Source organism: Carassius gibelio, chromosome B3 (genome assembly GCF_023724105.1).
Source record: "Carassius gibelio isolate Cgi1373 ecotype wild population from Czech Republic chromosome B3, carGib1.2-hapl.c, whole genome shotgun sequence".
Taxonomy (NCBI): Eukaryota; Metazoa; Chordata; class Actinopteri; order Cypriniformes; family Cyprinidae; genus Carassius; species Carassius gibelio.
Window position 1 is genome coordinate 14,486,489 of NC_068398.1, and position 12,525 is coordinate 14,499,013.

At 35.0% G+C, this 12,525-nt stretch overlaps 2 protein-coding genes across 2 annotated transcripts; both read left to right on the forward strand.

Moving 5' to 3' along the window:
* Positions 1-344: 344 nt before the first annotated feature.
* LOC127951782 (cytochrome P450 3A30) lies at positions 345-5,691 on the forward strand. The gene is made up of 13 exons (XM_052549819.1): positions 345-460; positions 710-803; positions 919-971; positions 2,078-2,177; positions 2,279-2,398; positions 2,593-2,678; positions 2,870-3,018; positions 3,156-3,280; positions 3,385-3,469; positions 3,557-3,717; positions 4,513-4,739; positions 4,909-5,071; positions 5,189-5,691. Exons 1-13 carry the CDS (start codon positions 393-395, stop codon positions 5,270-5,272), a joined length of 1,515 nt encoding a protein of 504 aa, XP_052405779.1. The 5' UTR covers positions 345-392; the 3' UTR covers positions 5,273-5,691.
* A 1,618-nt stretch (positions 5,692-7,309) lies between these two features.
* LOC127951781 (cytochrome P450 3A30) lies at positions 7,310-12,032 on the forward strand. The gene is made up of 13 exons (XM_052549818.1): positions 7,310-7,477; positions 8,397-8,490; positions 8,571-8,623; positions 9,050-9,149; positions 9,253-9,372; positions 9,573-9,658; positions 9,841-9,989; positions 10,079-10,203; positions 10,286-10,370; positions 10,458-10,618; positions 10,781-11,007; positions 11,374-11,536; positions 11,652-12,032. The coding sequence occupies exons 1-13, from the start codon at positions 7,410-7,412 to the stop codon at positions 11,736-11,738; spliced, it is 1,518 nt and encodes a 505-aa protein (XP_052405778.1). The 5' UTR covers positions 7,310-7,409; the 3' UTR covers positions 11,739-12,032.
* Positions 12,033-12,525: the final 493 nt, after the last annotated feature.

Sequence of the window (12,525 nt, forward strand, 5' to 3'; positions counted from 1 at the left end):
AAAGACGCCTAATGTTATTGTGCAACAGAATACAGGAAGTCGCAGGGATTTATTGTCTTCTAAGGTGAGTAAAATCGATAAGATACTTTATTTGACACTTGGGACAAACTTGGTTTCGGTTGTTTGTGTCTTTCCTCATTGTTATGTATGTTTCCTAACAAAGACAAAACTTATGTAACCTCTGTTTAGTGCAGTTAACGCCGATAACTCGACATGTAAATTGTCCAGTGTTAAAAACGTAATACCCTGTCGCTTGTTACCTTATTTGGTCGTCATGCTCACCTGTAAACCACGCCCTTTTTCGGATCATGTGCCGTCTGATGAAAATAAATTCAAACCGACAGCATCGATGTGCAGTAGACCTTCATCTGAAGAATAACAGCTGACTCACAATGATTGAGCTCCCAGCTCTGTCTGTGACCTGGACCCTGGTGCTTCTGCTCCTAACACTTGTGTATTTGTGAGTATTAAACAACAGGTTAATGGAAATATCATTAGGCTATGCAGTATTCTGTTGCCATATGTTGTTGTAGTGTCAAAGCTTTTAGTTCAGCATCTGTATATATATTTAACCAAAATATAAAATGTTCCAAAATATTTTCTTGTATTTGTGTACTTCATCACACTGTACAGTTCATAACACTATACATCTAATGGATTTCATGTGGTTATGTCGTCTAATATCTCTGTGTTATCAATCCCTCTGAAGTTATGGTGTTTGGCCACATGGATTTTTTAAGAAACTGGGAATCCCAGGACCAAGGCCTTGGCCTTACTTTGGCACATTTCTCTCATACACTAAAGTGAGTAACTGTCTGACACCTGTAGAATAATAATAAAGGGCAGCGCATTCCAATGAGGCTGGAGCAATCATTTTTTAATCCGTCTTTCTTCTATCTATGTGCATGTGTATTTTAGGGTTTTTTCAAATTCGATATGGAGTGTGCTAAGAAGTATGGAAAAGTTTGGGGGTGAGTCTCAAAAGTCTTATTATTTTTTTTATTTAATGTAATTGAAGTCTTATTATAGTTATATTGTGAAATGGGTAGCACTTTATTTTACAGTCCTGTTCCTCATGTACATACTATGTACTTATTATAGTAATCACAATAACTATGTAATAACTAGGTACTAAACCTGAACCTACCCCTAAACCTAACCCTACCCCGTGTAGTTACCTTGTGTTACCAGAACTTTCTTAGATAAATACACTGTAAGTGCACTATAAGTACATGTAAGTACACGTACTGTAAAATAAAGTGCAACCGTGAAATGTTATGTTTTAAATACCTGCTTTCTATGTTAATACATTTTCAAATGTAATTTATTCCTGCGTTAGTAAAGCTGAATTTTCCTAATTTCTCCATTCTTCAGTGTCACATGATTCTTCAGAAATCATTCTAATATGCAGATTTTGCTAATGTTTCTTGAGCAACATATCATGTGACTGTTGAAAACAATTGTTCTGCCGAATATTTGTTTTACTCTTTGTCAGGATTCTTTGAACAGAAAGCTCATAAGAACAGCATTAATTCAATACAGAAATCTTGTAACACTATACACTCTCAAAAAAAAAAAAAGGTACAAAAGCTGTCACTGGGCCGATACCTTTTCAAAAGGTACACTTTTGTTCCTATTAGGTTCTAATATGTACATTGTAAGGTACCAAAATGGACCCTTTAGGTACAAACATATACCTGTTGAAAAGGTACTGCCCCAGTGACAGCTTTTGTACCTTTATTTCTGAGAGTGTACATGTATTGAATGTCAATTTTGATCTCTTTAATGCATCTTTGAGTAGAAGTATTTATAAAGGAAAATTGGTAGCACGTTATTTTACAGTCCTGTTCCTCATGTACATACTATGTACTTATTATAGTAATTTCAATAACTATTTAATAACTAGGTACTAACCCTGAACCTACTCCTAAACCTAACCCTACCCCATGTAGTTACCTTGTATTACCAGAACTTTCTTAGATAAATACACTGTAAGTACACTATAAGTACATGTAGTGTAGGTATTTACCTGAACCGCTGTGATTGTAAACTGATCAATAATCCTTTCATTGCTCAGGATCTATGATGGACGGCTCCCAATATTAATGGTTACTGACCTGGAAATGATCAAAACGATTATGGTGAAAGAATGTTATTCTACCTTCACTAACAGAAGGGTAAGCTCACCTTCAGAGCTGTACTGAAAGTGTGATAATGGCAGGAAATTGAGGAGTTCTTTAAGCCCCAGTAAACATCATCATTTTTGTTATTTGTACAGGAAACAAATGCAGGTCTTGCTGGCCCCTTTTCTGATGGAATAAGTGTAGTTAAAGATGAGCGATGGAAGAGAATCCGCAGTTCACTCTCTCCATATTTCACAAGTGGTCGACTGAAAGAGGTGAAGTATAGGCCCTTAAAGTCATAGTTCACCCAAACACAAAAATTCTGTCATCTCTCATGTTGTTTAAAATCTGAATGACTTATAGATATTTTATTATATACTTTCATATATTTAGATTTATATTATTTCATGCTCTACTTGTTGCTCTCTCTGAAACATGTAACTAACACTTATTTCTAAATGTGTTTCAGATATTTCCCATAGCTGTGACGCATGCAGATCGTTTTATAAAAAATATGCAAAAGAAAGAAAACGAGCAGTCAGTTAAAGTGAAAGAGTATGTGTGACATCTGTCCTTAAACAATATATAAAAAGCAAACCACATACAATTAATTACATTTATTAATAAAGTTAATAATATTAATTAGGATTATTTTAGATGACATTGGCTTTGTTAGAAAGTAATGATACATAAATGATCACTAATATACTATATCTAATAAGAAACAAACACTGTTTTTATTCCAGAGTTGTGGCTCCGTACAGTTTGGATGTGGTCACCAGCTCCTCCTTTAGCGTCGACATCGACTCCATAAACAACGCAGATGATCCTTTCGTTACCAACATCAAGAAGTTTTTCAAGTTCAGTTTTTTCAGTCCTCTCTTTCTGATTTTAGGTATGTCATTTTTATCATTTAAAAGATGTATTTGTTTTTTTATTTGCATTATACATTAGTTTTGCAGCTCTTAATTTACATGAATATATGAATACTTTTTGAGATCTAAATGTCTTTTTTTATTATTATTTTTTCAGCTTTATTTCCCGCCCTTGCAAATCTTTTGGGGAAAATGGGGATAAGTCTTTTTTCAAGGTCGTCTGTGGATTTTTTCTATAATGTCCTGAAAAAGATTAAGGACGAGCACAACAAGGAATCGAATGTATGTTGTTCCACTCTTAAGCTTATTCATGGCTTAATTGTCCAAAAACTGGTTAGGAACACTCTTTTAAAGAACCAGAAATAACTTTGTGTTTTTTTTTTCAGGGCCGGGTAGACTTTCTCAAGCTCATGCTCCAGAATCAAATACCTGGTGATCATTTTGGGGACACAGAAGAGCAACCAGCAAAAGGTTGTTGAGACAGAATTTACCCATTATAGACTCTTATCATTTCAAATGCGACTTGTTTTCAAATAAGATGTTTTGTGAATTTGATAGGACTAACTGACCACGAGATTCTCTCCCAGTCCTTCATTTTCATTCTCGGAGGTTATGAGACGACAAGCACCACTCTCACTTTCCTCCTCTATAATCTTGCAACTAATCCAGACTGCCTGGAAAAGCTGGTCGAGGAGATTGACAAAAACTTCCCTCCTGATGTGAGCAGCACACTGTCTTCTGTTTTGTTCATAGTTTTTGTGTAAAGAATCTAGCTTATAGGAATAGTTCACTCAAAAAATCCAAGATGTAGATGAGATTGTTTGTTCACCTGAACAGATTTGGAGAAATTTAGCATTTAGTACATGACCTGCTCACCAACGGATCCTCTGCAGTGAATGGGTGCCGTCAGAATGAGAGTCCAAACAGTTGATAAAAACACAATAATCCACATGACTTCAGTCCATCAATTATGTCTTGTGAAGTAAAAAGCTGTGTTTCTAAGAAACAAATTCATGATTAAGATGTTTAAATTCAAACTGTTACTTCCAGCTAAAACACAAGTCCTCTGTCAATGGTTTTGCCTTTTCCAGTGTCTCATCTGAATGAAGACAGTTATGCACAGATAAAACAACATTTAACAGAGTAAACAAAACTGCTTTAAATATGTTGGTTTGATTTTGATGTGAGAGAACAACAGGGGATCGACTTTTTCATTCTGTAGTATGTTGACCAGAGGGACAAATTAGTTTAATGGTGAATGTGTTTCTTAACAACATGGCATTTCACTTCATAAGACAATAGTTGATGAACTGGAGTCATGTGGATTATTGTGATGTTTTTGTCAGCTGTTTGGACTCATTGGTCCTGAGTAAATTTTGCATTTTTGGAAAATTATTCCTTAAAAGCAGTTTTAAAGTTTAACGTTCAGTTGTTTTCATTAAGGAACAGGGATTATGTTTAAAACCAAGCTGAAATATGAATTGGGTATGTGTTGTTGTTTCTGGTTTATTTAGACTCCCATCACATATGATGCATTGATGAAAATCGATTATTTGGAAATGGCCATCAACGAATCAATGCGTCTCCTTCCCACTGCACCACGCTTAGAGAGGGTCTGTAAGAAGACCGTGGAGATCAATGGGGTGACCATACCAAAGGACACTTTGGTGGCAATTCCTACATATGTTTTGTGTCGTGATCCACAACTCTGGGAGTCTCCTGAGGAGTTCAGACCAGAGAGGTGTTGTGATTCATCAGACTTGCTTTCTCTGATTTCAGCATTTCCTGCACATCCACAATTTAACCTCACTTTAGTTTTTCTCTAATTCTGTATAGCATGTAAATTTAAAATGTTTGACACATTTCAATTGAATAAAAAGAGCTAAACTTGGTCGTTATATTTTTTACAGGTTCAGCCCAGAGAGTAAATCCGTGATTAACCCATATATTTTCATGCCTTTTGGACTCGGGCCTCGAAATTGCATTGGAATGAGATTCGCCCTAATGATCATGAAGCTCCTTGTTGTGAAGCTGCTTCAGAACTTCAGGATGGAAACATGTAAAGAGACACAGGTTGGTACATCATTTCATCAGAATGTATACATTAGTTACATGAAGCTGACTATGTTTTGCCTCTTAATTAAACGGGAAGTTATAAATGCATATTCTTTGGTATTTTCTTGTTTTCAGATCCCTATAGAGCTGAATCCTATGTTTCAGCCGAAGGTTCCCATCACACTGAAGTTTACACCAAGATCACCCAAGGGAAAATAATAATTAAAATGCAGAACATTTCGGTATCATTGATTTGATTTGATTCAATTCGATTTGAGTATTGTGAAGTGCTTTTCACAATACAAATCATTGCAAAGCAAGTTTACAGGAAATTAAGTTTCCTATTCCCAAATGATATTATGATTATATTATTATTTGCAATATATATATACCCTAAACATCATATTTTTGGATTTAAGGTATTGATAGTTTACTGGGACTTAAGCTCTTCTTGATTCATTCCTTTCTGTGTTATTTACTTTACACTGTTATACATTTAAAAATACATTATTAAAAGTGTATAATTGTTTAATTACAGAACAGAATCGAAGCAATGAATGCAAATGTATAGTTATTATTGTAGCTGTTTGAGGTCGGATTGTGTGCTTTAATAAACTTGAATGAATTTTTGTTGGAAACAGACATCATCATTACAGAAATGTAAAATAAGTTTGTTCGCATCTGCGATGAAGATAAATGCTTTTAACATTTCAAACCAGAAAGTAAAACAATTACAAAACAAAAATTTGATGAAACATTAGTTTGCAGATAAATAGGCTTAGCTCTCTTAACAGATAACTCCCTGGGCCCGGTTTTTCAAAAGTAATCCAGTAGGATTTTGGATAATGGATTGGATCAAATCTTGAAAATGTGTTTTTCAAAAGAAAAAACGGATTACATTATCGGATTAGATCACATAATCCAATCTCAGTTTTAATCCGGATCAAACCTTTAGTTTGGGTTTTTTTAGAACTTTTTGTAGGATTTGGATCACTTTGATCCAAAAAATCTGGATTAAACTGATCCCATCAGAAGGGTGGATTCAGCGTGGATTTCATGGCAGAAATGTAATGAAAACTTTAAAAATGTATCAAATAATACTAGATTTGGATCATGCAGTATCTTACAAGATATCCTATTTATTCATAATGTTTTAATTTTATTTGTTCATCCGTCAGGCTACAGTGATTAGGTAGGCTTTAACACATTCAGCCTTTCAGTATAGGCCTACAGCAAAGTAGAAAGAGTTTGGCCTCATAAAATAATCCCCCAAACAGCTGTCAAAATTGACCAAAAACAATAAATTTTATCCTGTCATTAATTTATATATATATTCATCACAATTGAAAATATTTTTTTACATTAAGTCTTTTTTTTTTTTTTTCAAAACATCTATACTTGATACTTGTTATAAATATCCTCAATGTACAGTGTTTGTGTTGTAGGTCTCAGGTGACCGGACTGCTGGAAGAGGATGTGGTGGGGTTTTTCTTGTTTTTAGTTTTTTTTTTTTAATGTGTGGGTTTTCATTTCAAATAAAAAGTAATTTATATTGACCCCACACTGGCTTGTTGCTCTTTACATATCTATAGTTCTACATTGGGATTTCCTATCCTGTTTGAGCACTGGTTATCCAGATTTGGTGATCCTGAAAAATTCCTATACGGATCAGATTGATCCAATCCGATGTTACTTTAAAAAACTGGCTCCAAAAGTAAGATGGATTATGTAATCACGGATCGCAAAAAAAGGATTACTAAATCCGGATCAAATTTATCCGGATTAAACCTTTTGAAAAACCGGGCCCTGGAGACAGAAGTTAACCTTCACAGATCAGCAATGTATTTTGTCTCAGTACTCCACCCTGAGGTCTCTCTGCTTCTCTTTTTGTCCAATTGTTGTCACTGTAAACTGTTCAAATAAATGCTCAACATTATTGTGCGCACGAGTTTGTTTTATTGTGTCAAAGATATCCATCTCGGGCTGTACTCTGTTGTTAAGGTGTGTAGAAACGATGTGATACTCAATTTGACATTTGAACCCGTTTACGTTAGAAAATGCATTTGGTCGTTTTCATGTATGTTTCCAACAAAGGAATATGACTGAAAGTTTATGTAGGCACTGATGCCTAGTGCAGTTAACAGCGATGACTCGACACGAAAATGTATGTCAGAAGTGTCAAACCTGTGATAATAACCTGTCGATTCACGCCTTATTTGGTCGTCATGCACAACTGTAGACCACGCCCATCCCCGGATCACGAATAAAGCGAAACCAACAGCGCTGTTGTTAATGAGGACTCTAGCTGGAGCCCAGCTCACTGACTGTAGACTGAAGAATACAGGGCTAGCTCACAATGATTGATCTCCCAGCTCTGTCTGTGACTTGGACCCTGGTGCTTCTGCTCCTAACACTCCTGTTTATGTGAGTATGTATTCACATGTCAAAGCAACCATTTTTAGGTCTTCTGTGTTGGTGGCCAGATAGGATGTGTGACCCCATGCAAAGACAACTCTTTAAAATTGAAAATATGTTCCGATTTCACCTGGATCACTGACCGTTTCTTCTGAATTTCCAGCCTCAGTGTCTGGTATAAGAAAAAAAAGGAAAGCTGTTTGTCTGCCATTACAACGTCAAGTTGATTTTTATTGATAGTCGTCAATGACCGATGACTGCAACATCAGTCCCGCGCTGTGCTTTTCACTGCCAATATGCTTGTTTATAGAAAATAAACCTTTTTCTATAAACTTTGTTAAGTGTTTTCTTTAAAATATATTATAAAACGGCTGTCGATAGTGTTACACTGAAAATAATTAATCACCATTTATGTCAAGAGGAGGACCGAGTATTAGAGTAAGTTACATAAGTTATATAATTTATGTTACATAACTTGCACGGAACGAACCCAACCATAATGTAGGTTGTTGGGTGTTTTTTAAGTCAGATTTACTGAAATGTAAATGTTTCTTCAAACCTAAAACACGTTGTTTTCGAGCAGTACAAGTAATTTAATCTTAAAGGAGATCAGCGTGAGGATGGACGCGACTGGTTGGTTGCCATGGAAACTACACGTAACCTCTTGTCATAGTAAAATCGCTTGAATATTATTTACGGAGTCGGAGTTGCCTTTTTTATTTCTTTATTGATTTATTTTTCTCATGAATATTTGTATGTGCAGTTGAAATCTCAAGCAGCGTATAACAGAGTATATACTACATAAATCTAAATGTGATTAATGTGGAAAAAAACAAGATACACAAATTCTGGTCACCCTTACCTCAATCAATATTAGTATAGTTAGTATTTGTGTGTAGTCTTATATTCGTTGTTTGTCACACTGAAGTTATGGTGCTTGGCCACATGGATTTTTCAAGAAACTGGGAATCCCAGGACCAAGGCCTTGGCCTTTCTTCGGCACACTTCTCTCGTACACTAAAGTGAGTAATTAATAATGTAAAGAGTAATTCACTCTTTTAATTTCTCTTTGATTAGTTGTCTGTATGAAAATGTATTTTAGGGTTTGTGCAATTTCGATATGGAGTGTGCTAAGAAGTATGGAAAAGTTTGGGGGTGAGTCATACATTTACTGTGTTAAAATAATCTGTCATTCCAGTTATATATATATACACCTATACATCAGTCACAATGCCATTAATAGAGTTAAATTACATTTATTAATTCAATATATGAATATAAAGAAATTGTAGAAGGTTTGTCCATGTTTAAGCACAGTTTAGATATTTCACAATACAGCAAGCTTCTCACACATTAATAAAACAATTGTTTGTATAGCTGCTGTCTCATATATTTAATACAGTAATGATTACTAATCCAGCGTACCACAAAATCACATTGCAGTCTTTTAACCTGTATGTAACCTGAATGTGAGTATTTTATTTGCTAGGCAATCTATGTACTTCCTAACAGTGCAGTTTATTAGTTTGGTGGTATTTGACTGATCACTTTAAACTGATCAATAATCCTTTCATTGCTCAGGATCTATGATGGACGGCTCCCAATATTAATGGTTACTGACCTGGAAATGATCAAAGTGATTCTGGTGAAAGAATGTTATTCTAACTTCATTAACAGAAGGGTAAGCTCACCAAAACCCAAACACAGTTTCATACAAGTGTTATTATGACAATTCAGTGACAGTTGGAGATCCAGTAAAGATCATCATTTTGTAATTTGTACAGAAAATAACTACAGGTCTTGCTGGCCCCTTTGCTGATGGCATAATTATGGTTAAAGATGAGAGGTGGAAGAGAATGCGTAGTACACTCTCCCCGTATTTCACAAGTGGTCGACTGAAAGAGGTACAGTGAAGGCCCATAATATGAACTGTATCATGCTTTGTCGTCTAGTCCCAATAATCTCTACTTCTCTGCAGAACAGTATTTTCAGTCAGTGGTTCAGAGGTTCAAATGGAGATGAGGCAAAGCTTGATGCATTTTATTATAGACTTTTTGCTAACTGACACATATATAGCTAACACTTATTTCTAAATATGTTTCAGATATTTCCCATAGCTGTGACACATGCAGATCGTTTTATAAAAAATATGCAAAAGAAAGACCACGAGCAGCCAGTTAAAGTGAAAGAGTATGTGTGACATCTGTCCTTAAACAATATATAAATAACTCTTCTGAAGTATTTACTGCAGTTGATTTCTAGTTATAAATCACAAGAAATGTATTTAATTTATTAACGAAGACTTTGTAATGATATGTAATTGATCAATATATATTAGATCTAATAAGAAACAAACACTGTTTTTATTCCAGAGTTGTGGGTCCGTACAGTTTGGATGTGGTCACCAGCTCCTCCTTTAGCGTCGACATCGACTCCATAAACAACGCAGATGATCCTTTCGTTACCAACGTCAAGAAGTTCATGCAGTTTAATATGTTCAATCCTCTCTTACTGCTAATATGTATGTTATTTCTTGTATAATAACATTTGGAAAATGAAGAGAAATAATGAAAAAAGAAAACAAAAAATATGTTTATTTTCATGTTTCAGTGTTGTTTCCCTCCATTGCAATAATTTTGAAGAAAATGGGGGTTACTCTTTTTTCAAAGTCGGCTATGGATTTTTTCTACAGCGCCGTGAAAAAGATTAAGGACGAGCACAACAAGGAAGCAGATGTATGTTTGTCGCTATTTCACTATGACACTCTCTATCATTTAGATCTGGCAATGATTTTGATGCTTCTGTGTTTTCAATCAGGGCCGGGTAGACTTTCTCCAGCTCATGCTCCAGAATCAAATACCTGGTGATCATTTTGAGGACACAGAAGAGCAACCAGCGAAAGGTTGTTGAGACAGAATTTACCCATTATAGACTCTTATCATTTCAAATGCGACTTATTTTCAAATAAGATGTTTTGTGAATTTGATAGGTCTAACAGACCACGAGATTCTCTCCCAGTCCCTCGTTTTCATTCTCGGAGGTTATGAGACGACAAGCACCACTCTCACTTTCCTCCTCTATAATCTTGCAACTAATCCAGACTGCCTGGAAAAGCTGGTCGAGGAGATTGACAGAAATTTCCCGCCTGATGTGAGCAGCACACTGTCTTCTGTTAATAGTTTTTGTGAGAATCTAAGTTATTGGTAGTTTTGGATTTTAGGCTTCAGTTGTTTTACTTAGAGAACAGGGATTAGGTTTAAAACCAAGCTGAAACATGAATTGGGTATGTGTTGTTGTTTCTGGTTTATTTAGACTCCCATCACATATGATGCACTGATGAAAATCGATTATTTGGAAATGGCCATCAACGAATCAATGCGTCTCCTTCCCACTGCACCACGCTTAGAGAGGTCCTCTAAGAAAACCATAGAGCTCAATGGGGTGACCATACCAAAGGACACTCTGATTGGAATTCCTACATATGTTTTGTGTCGTGATCCACAACTCTGGGAGTCTCCTGATGAGTTCAGACCAGAGAGGTGATTTTATTTTTCCCCAACCACAATTTTTCTCACTTCAATTTTTCCCACATATACGATCATCTTACAACATGTGATTTATACAGTTTACAGAACAAAGTACCAGATTTAAGCTGGCTAAACAATTTTTTTTTCTATAAAACAGTCTTTATAGTGTATGAAAGCATCCTTATTTACTGTAGTACCTTACTAAATCAAACAAAAGCCTGTACTTCGATTTTACAGTTTTCGTAGAAGAAGTGGTTACAAACATATCTACAAACCGTGGATTCAAACATGCCTACAAACAGTGAATTCAATTTCTTTAGACTATTTAATTGAAGCAAGGATTGCTAAACTGAATGTGTTTCTGCTATATCACAATAGGTTCAGCCCAGAGTGTAAGTCAGAGATAAACCAGTACGCTTTCCTGCCTTTTGGACTCGGGCCTCGAAATTGCATTGGAATGAGATTCGCCCTAATGATCATGAAGATTATTGTTGTGAAGCTGCTTCAGAACTTCAGGATGGAAACATGTAAAGAGACACAGGTTGTTACACTGACTGTCATCAATAAGAAATTATATACATGAGTTATGTGAGACATACTGTGCATTGTGTCTCTAATTAATTCATTATTGTTTATTTTCTCTTTTTGTTCCTCAGATCCCTCTAGAGATGAATGCAGCTTTTCAGCCGAAAGTTCCCATCACACTGAAGTTTATACCAAGATCTCACAAGCCAAAACAATAATGCAATGCAAAACAGTTATATGCATTATATAATTATGAATAATAATTTTTTTAATCAAGAAGACTGAAACACATTATAATATTTACACCATTAATAATCCTCGTTTTATCATTTCATTACATTATCAGACATTTTACATCCACCTTTTGCATTTCATTGAAGTGACCCATTGTAAAGTTCACTGTATGATTTATGGCACTCAAGATTGATGAACCTTGAACTCTTCCTGGTTCATTCATTTTGTGTAATTTGTTAAATGCTTATTGAAATGTAATAAATAAGTTTAAAAAAACACAGCATTGTGCACATTTAATTAAATACTTATATGTTTTATAAAAGAAAAACAATTAAATAATTTACTGTATATGTACATTGTATATATATTGCATATAATTGTATATATATATACATTGTATATGCAATGTATATTCATGTTGCAGTGAAGCAGATGTGACATTCTTTTCTTTCATATCATCAGAATTATTTTACCAAATAAAATGTGCCCATGTGAGAAATACTTCCTGTGAAAAAAAAAAGTTTATTTTGTTATTCATTGCACCCAGAAAGCCCATAAAACTGAATCCAGTGTCCTGCATTTCAGTTGGCAATGAAGACTAAACAGGAAGAGATTGATTGTTTCCATCCCACTTACAGCCTTAATTGCAATGCCATGCTCTGGAAAAGCACCAGTATAAAACGGATATTTGAATAGAAAATGCTTTTTCAGCACTGGCAGTTATTTTGCCAAAATGGGACATACATTCTTAACACTAATCATAAGCCCATG

Excerpts from the sequence above, each read along its gene's own strand:
- LOC127951781 (XM_052549818.1), top strand. The coding sequence starts at position 7,410 with ATGATTGATCTCCCAGCTCTGTCTGTGACTTGGACCCTGGTGCTTCTG. Across the intron at positions 9,373-9,572 it reads CAAGTGGTCGACTGAAAGAG|ATATTTCCCATAGCTGTGAC; the intron begins GTACAGTGAAGG and ends AATATGTTTCAG. Across the intron at positions 10,619-10,780 it reads ACAGAAATTTCCCGCCTGAT|ACTCCCATCACATATGATGC; the intron begins GTGAGCAGCACA and ends TGGTTTATTTAG.
- LOC127951782 (XM_052549819.1), top strand. The coding sequence starts at position 393 with ATGATTGAGCTCCCAGCTCTGTCTGTGACCTGGACCCTGGTGCTTCTG. Across the intron at positions 2,679-2,869 it reads CAGTCAGTTAAAGTGAAAGA|AGTTGTGGCTCCGTACAGTT; the intron begins GTATGTGTGACA and ends TTTTTATTCCAG. Across the intron at positions 4,740-4,908 it reads GAGGAGTTCAGACCAGAGAG|GTTCAGCCCAGAGAGTAAAT; the intron begins GTGTTGTGATTC and ends TATTTTTTACAG.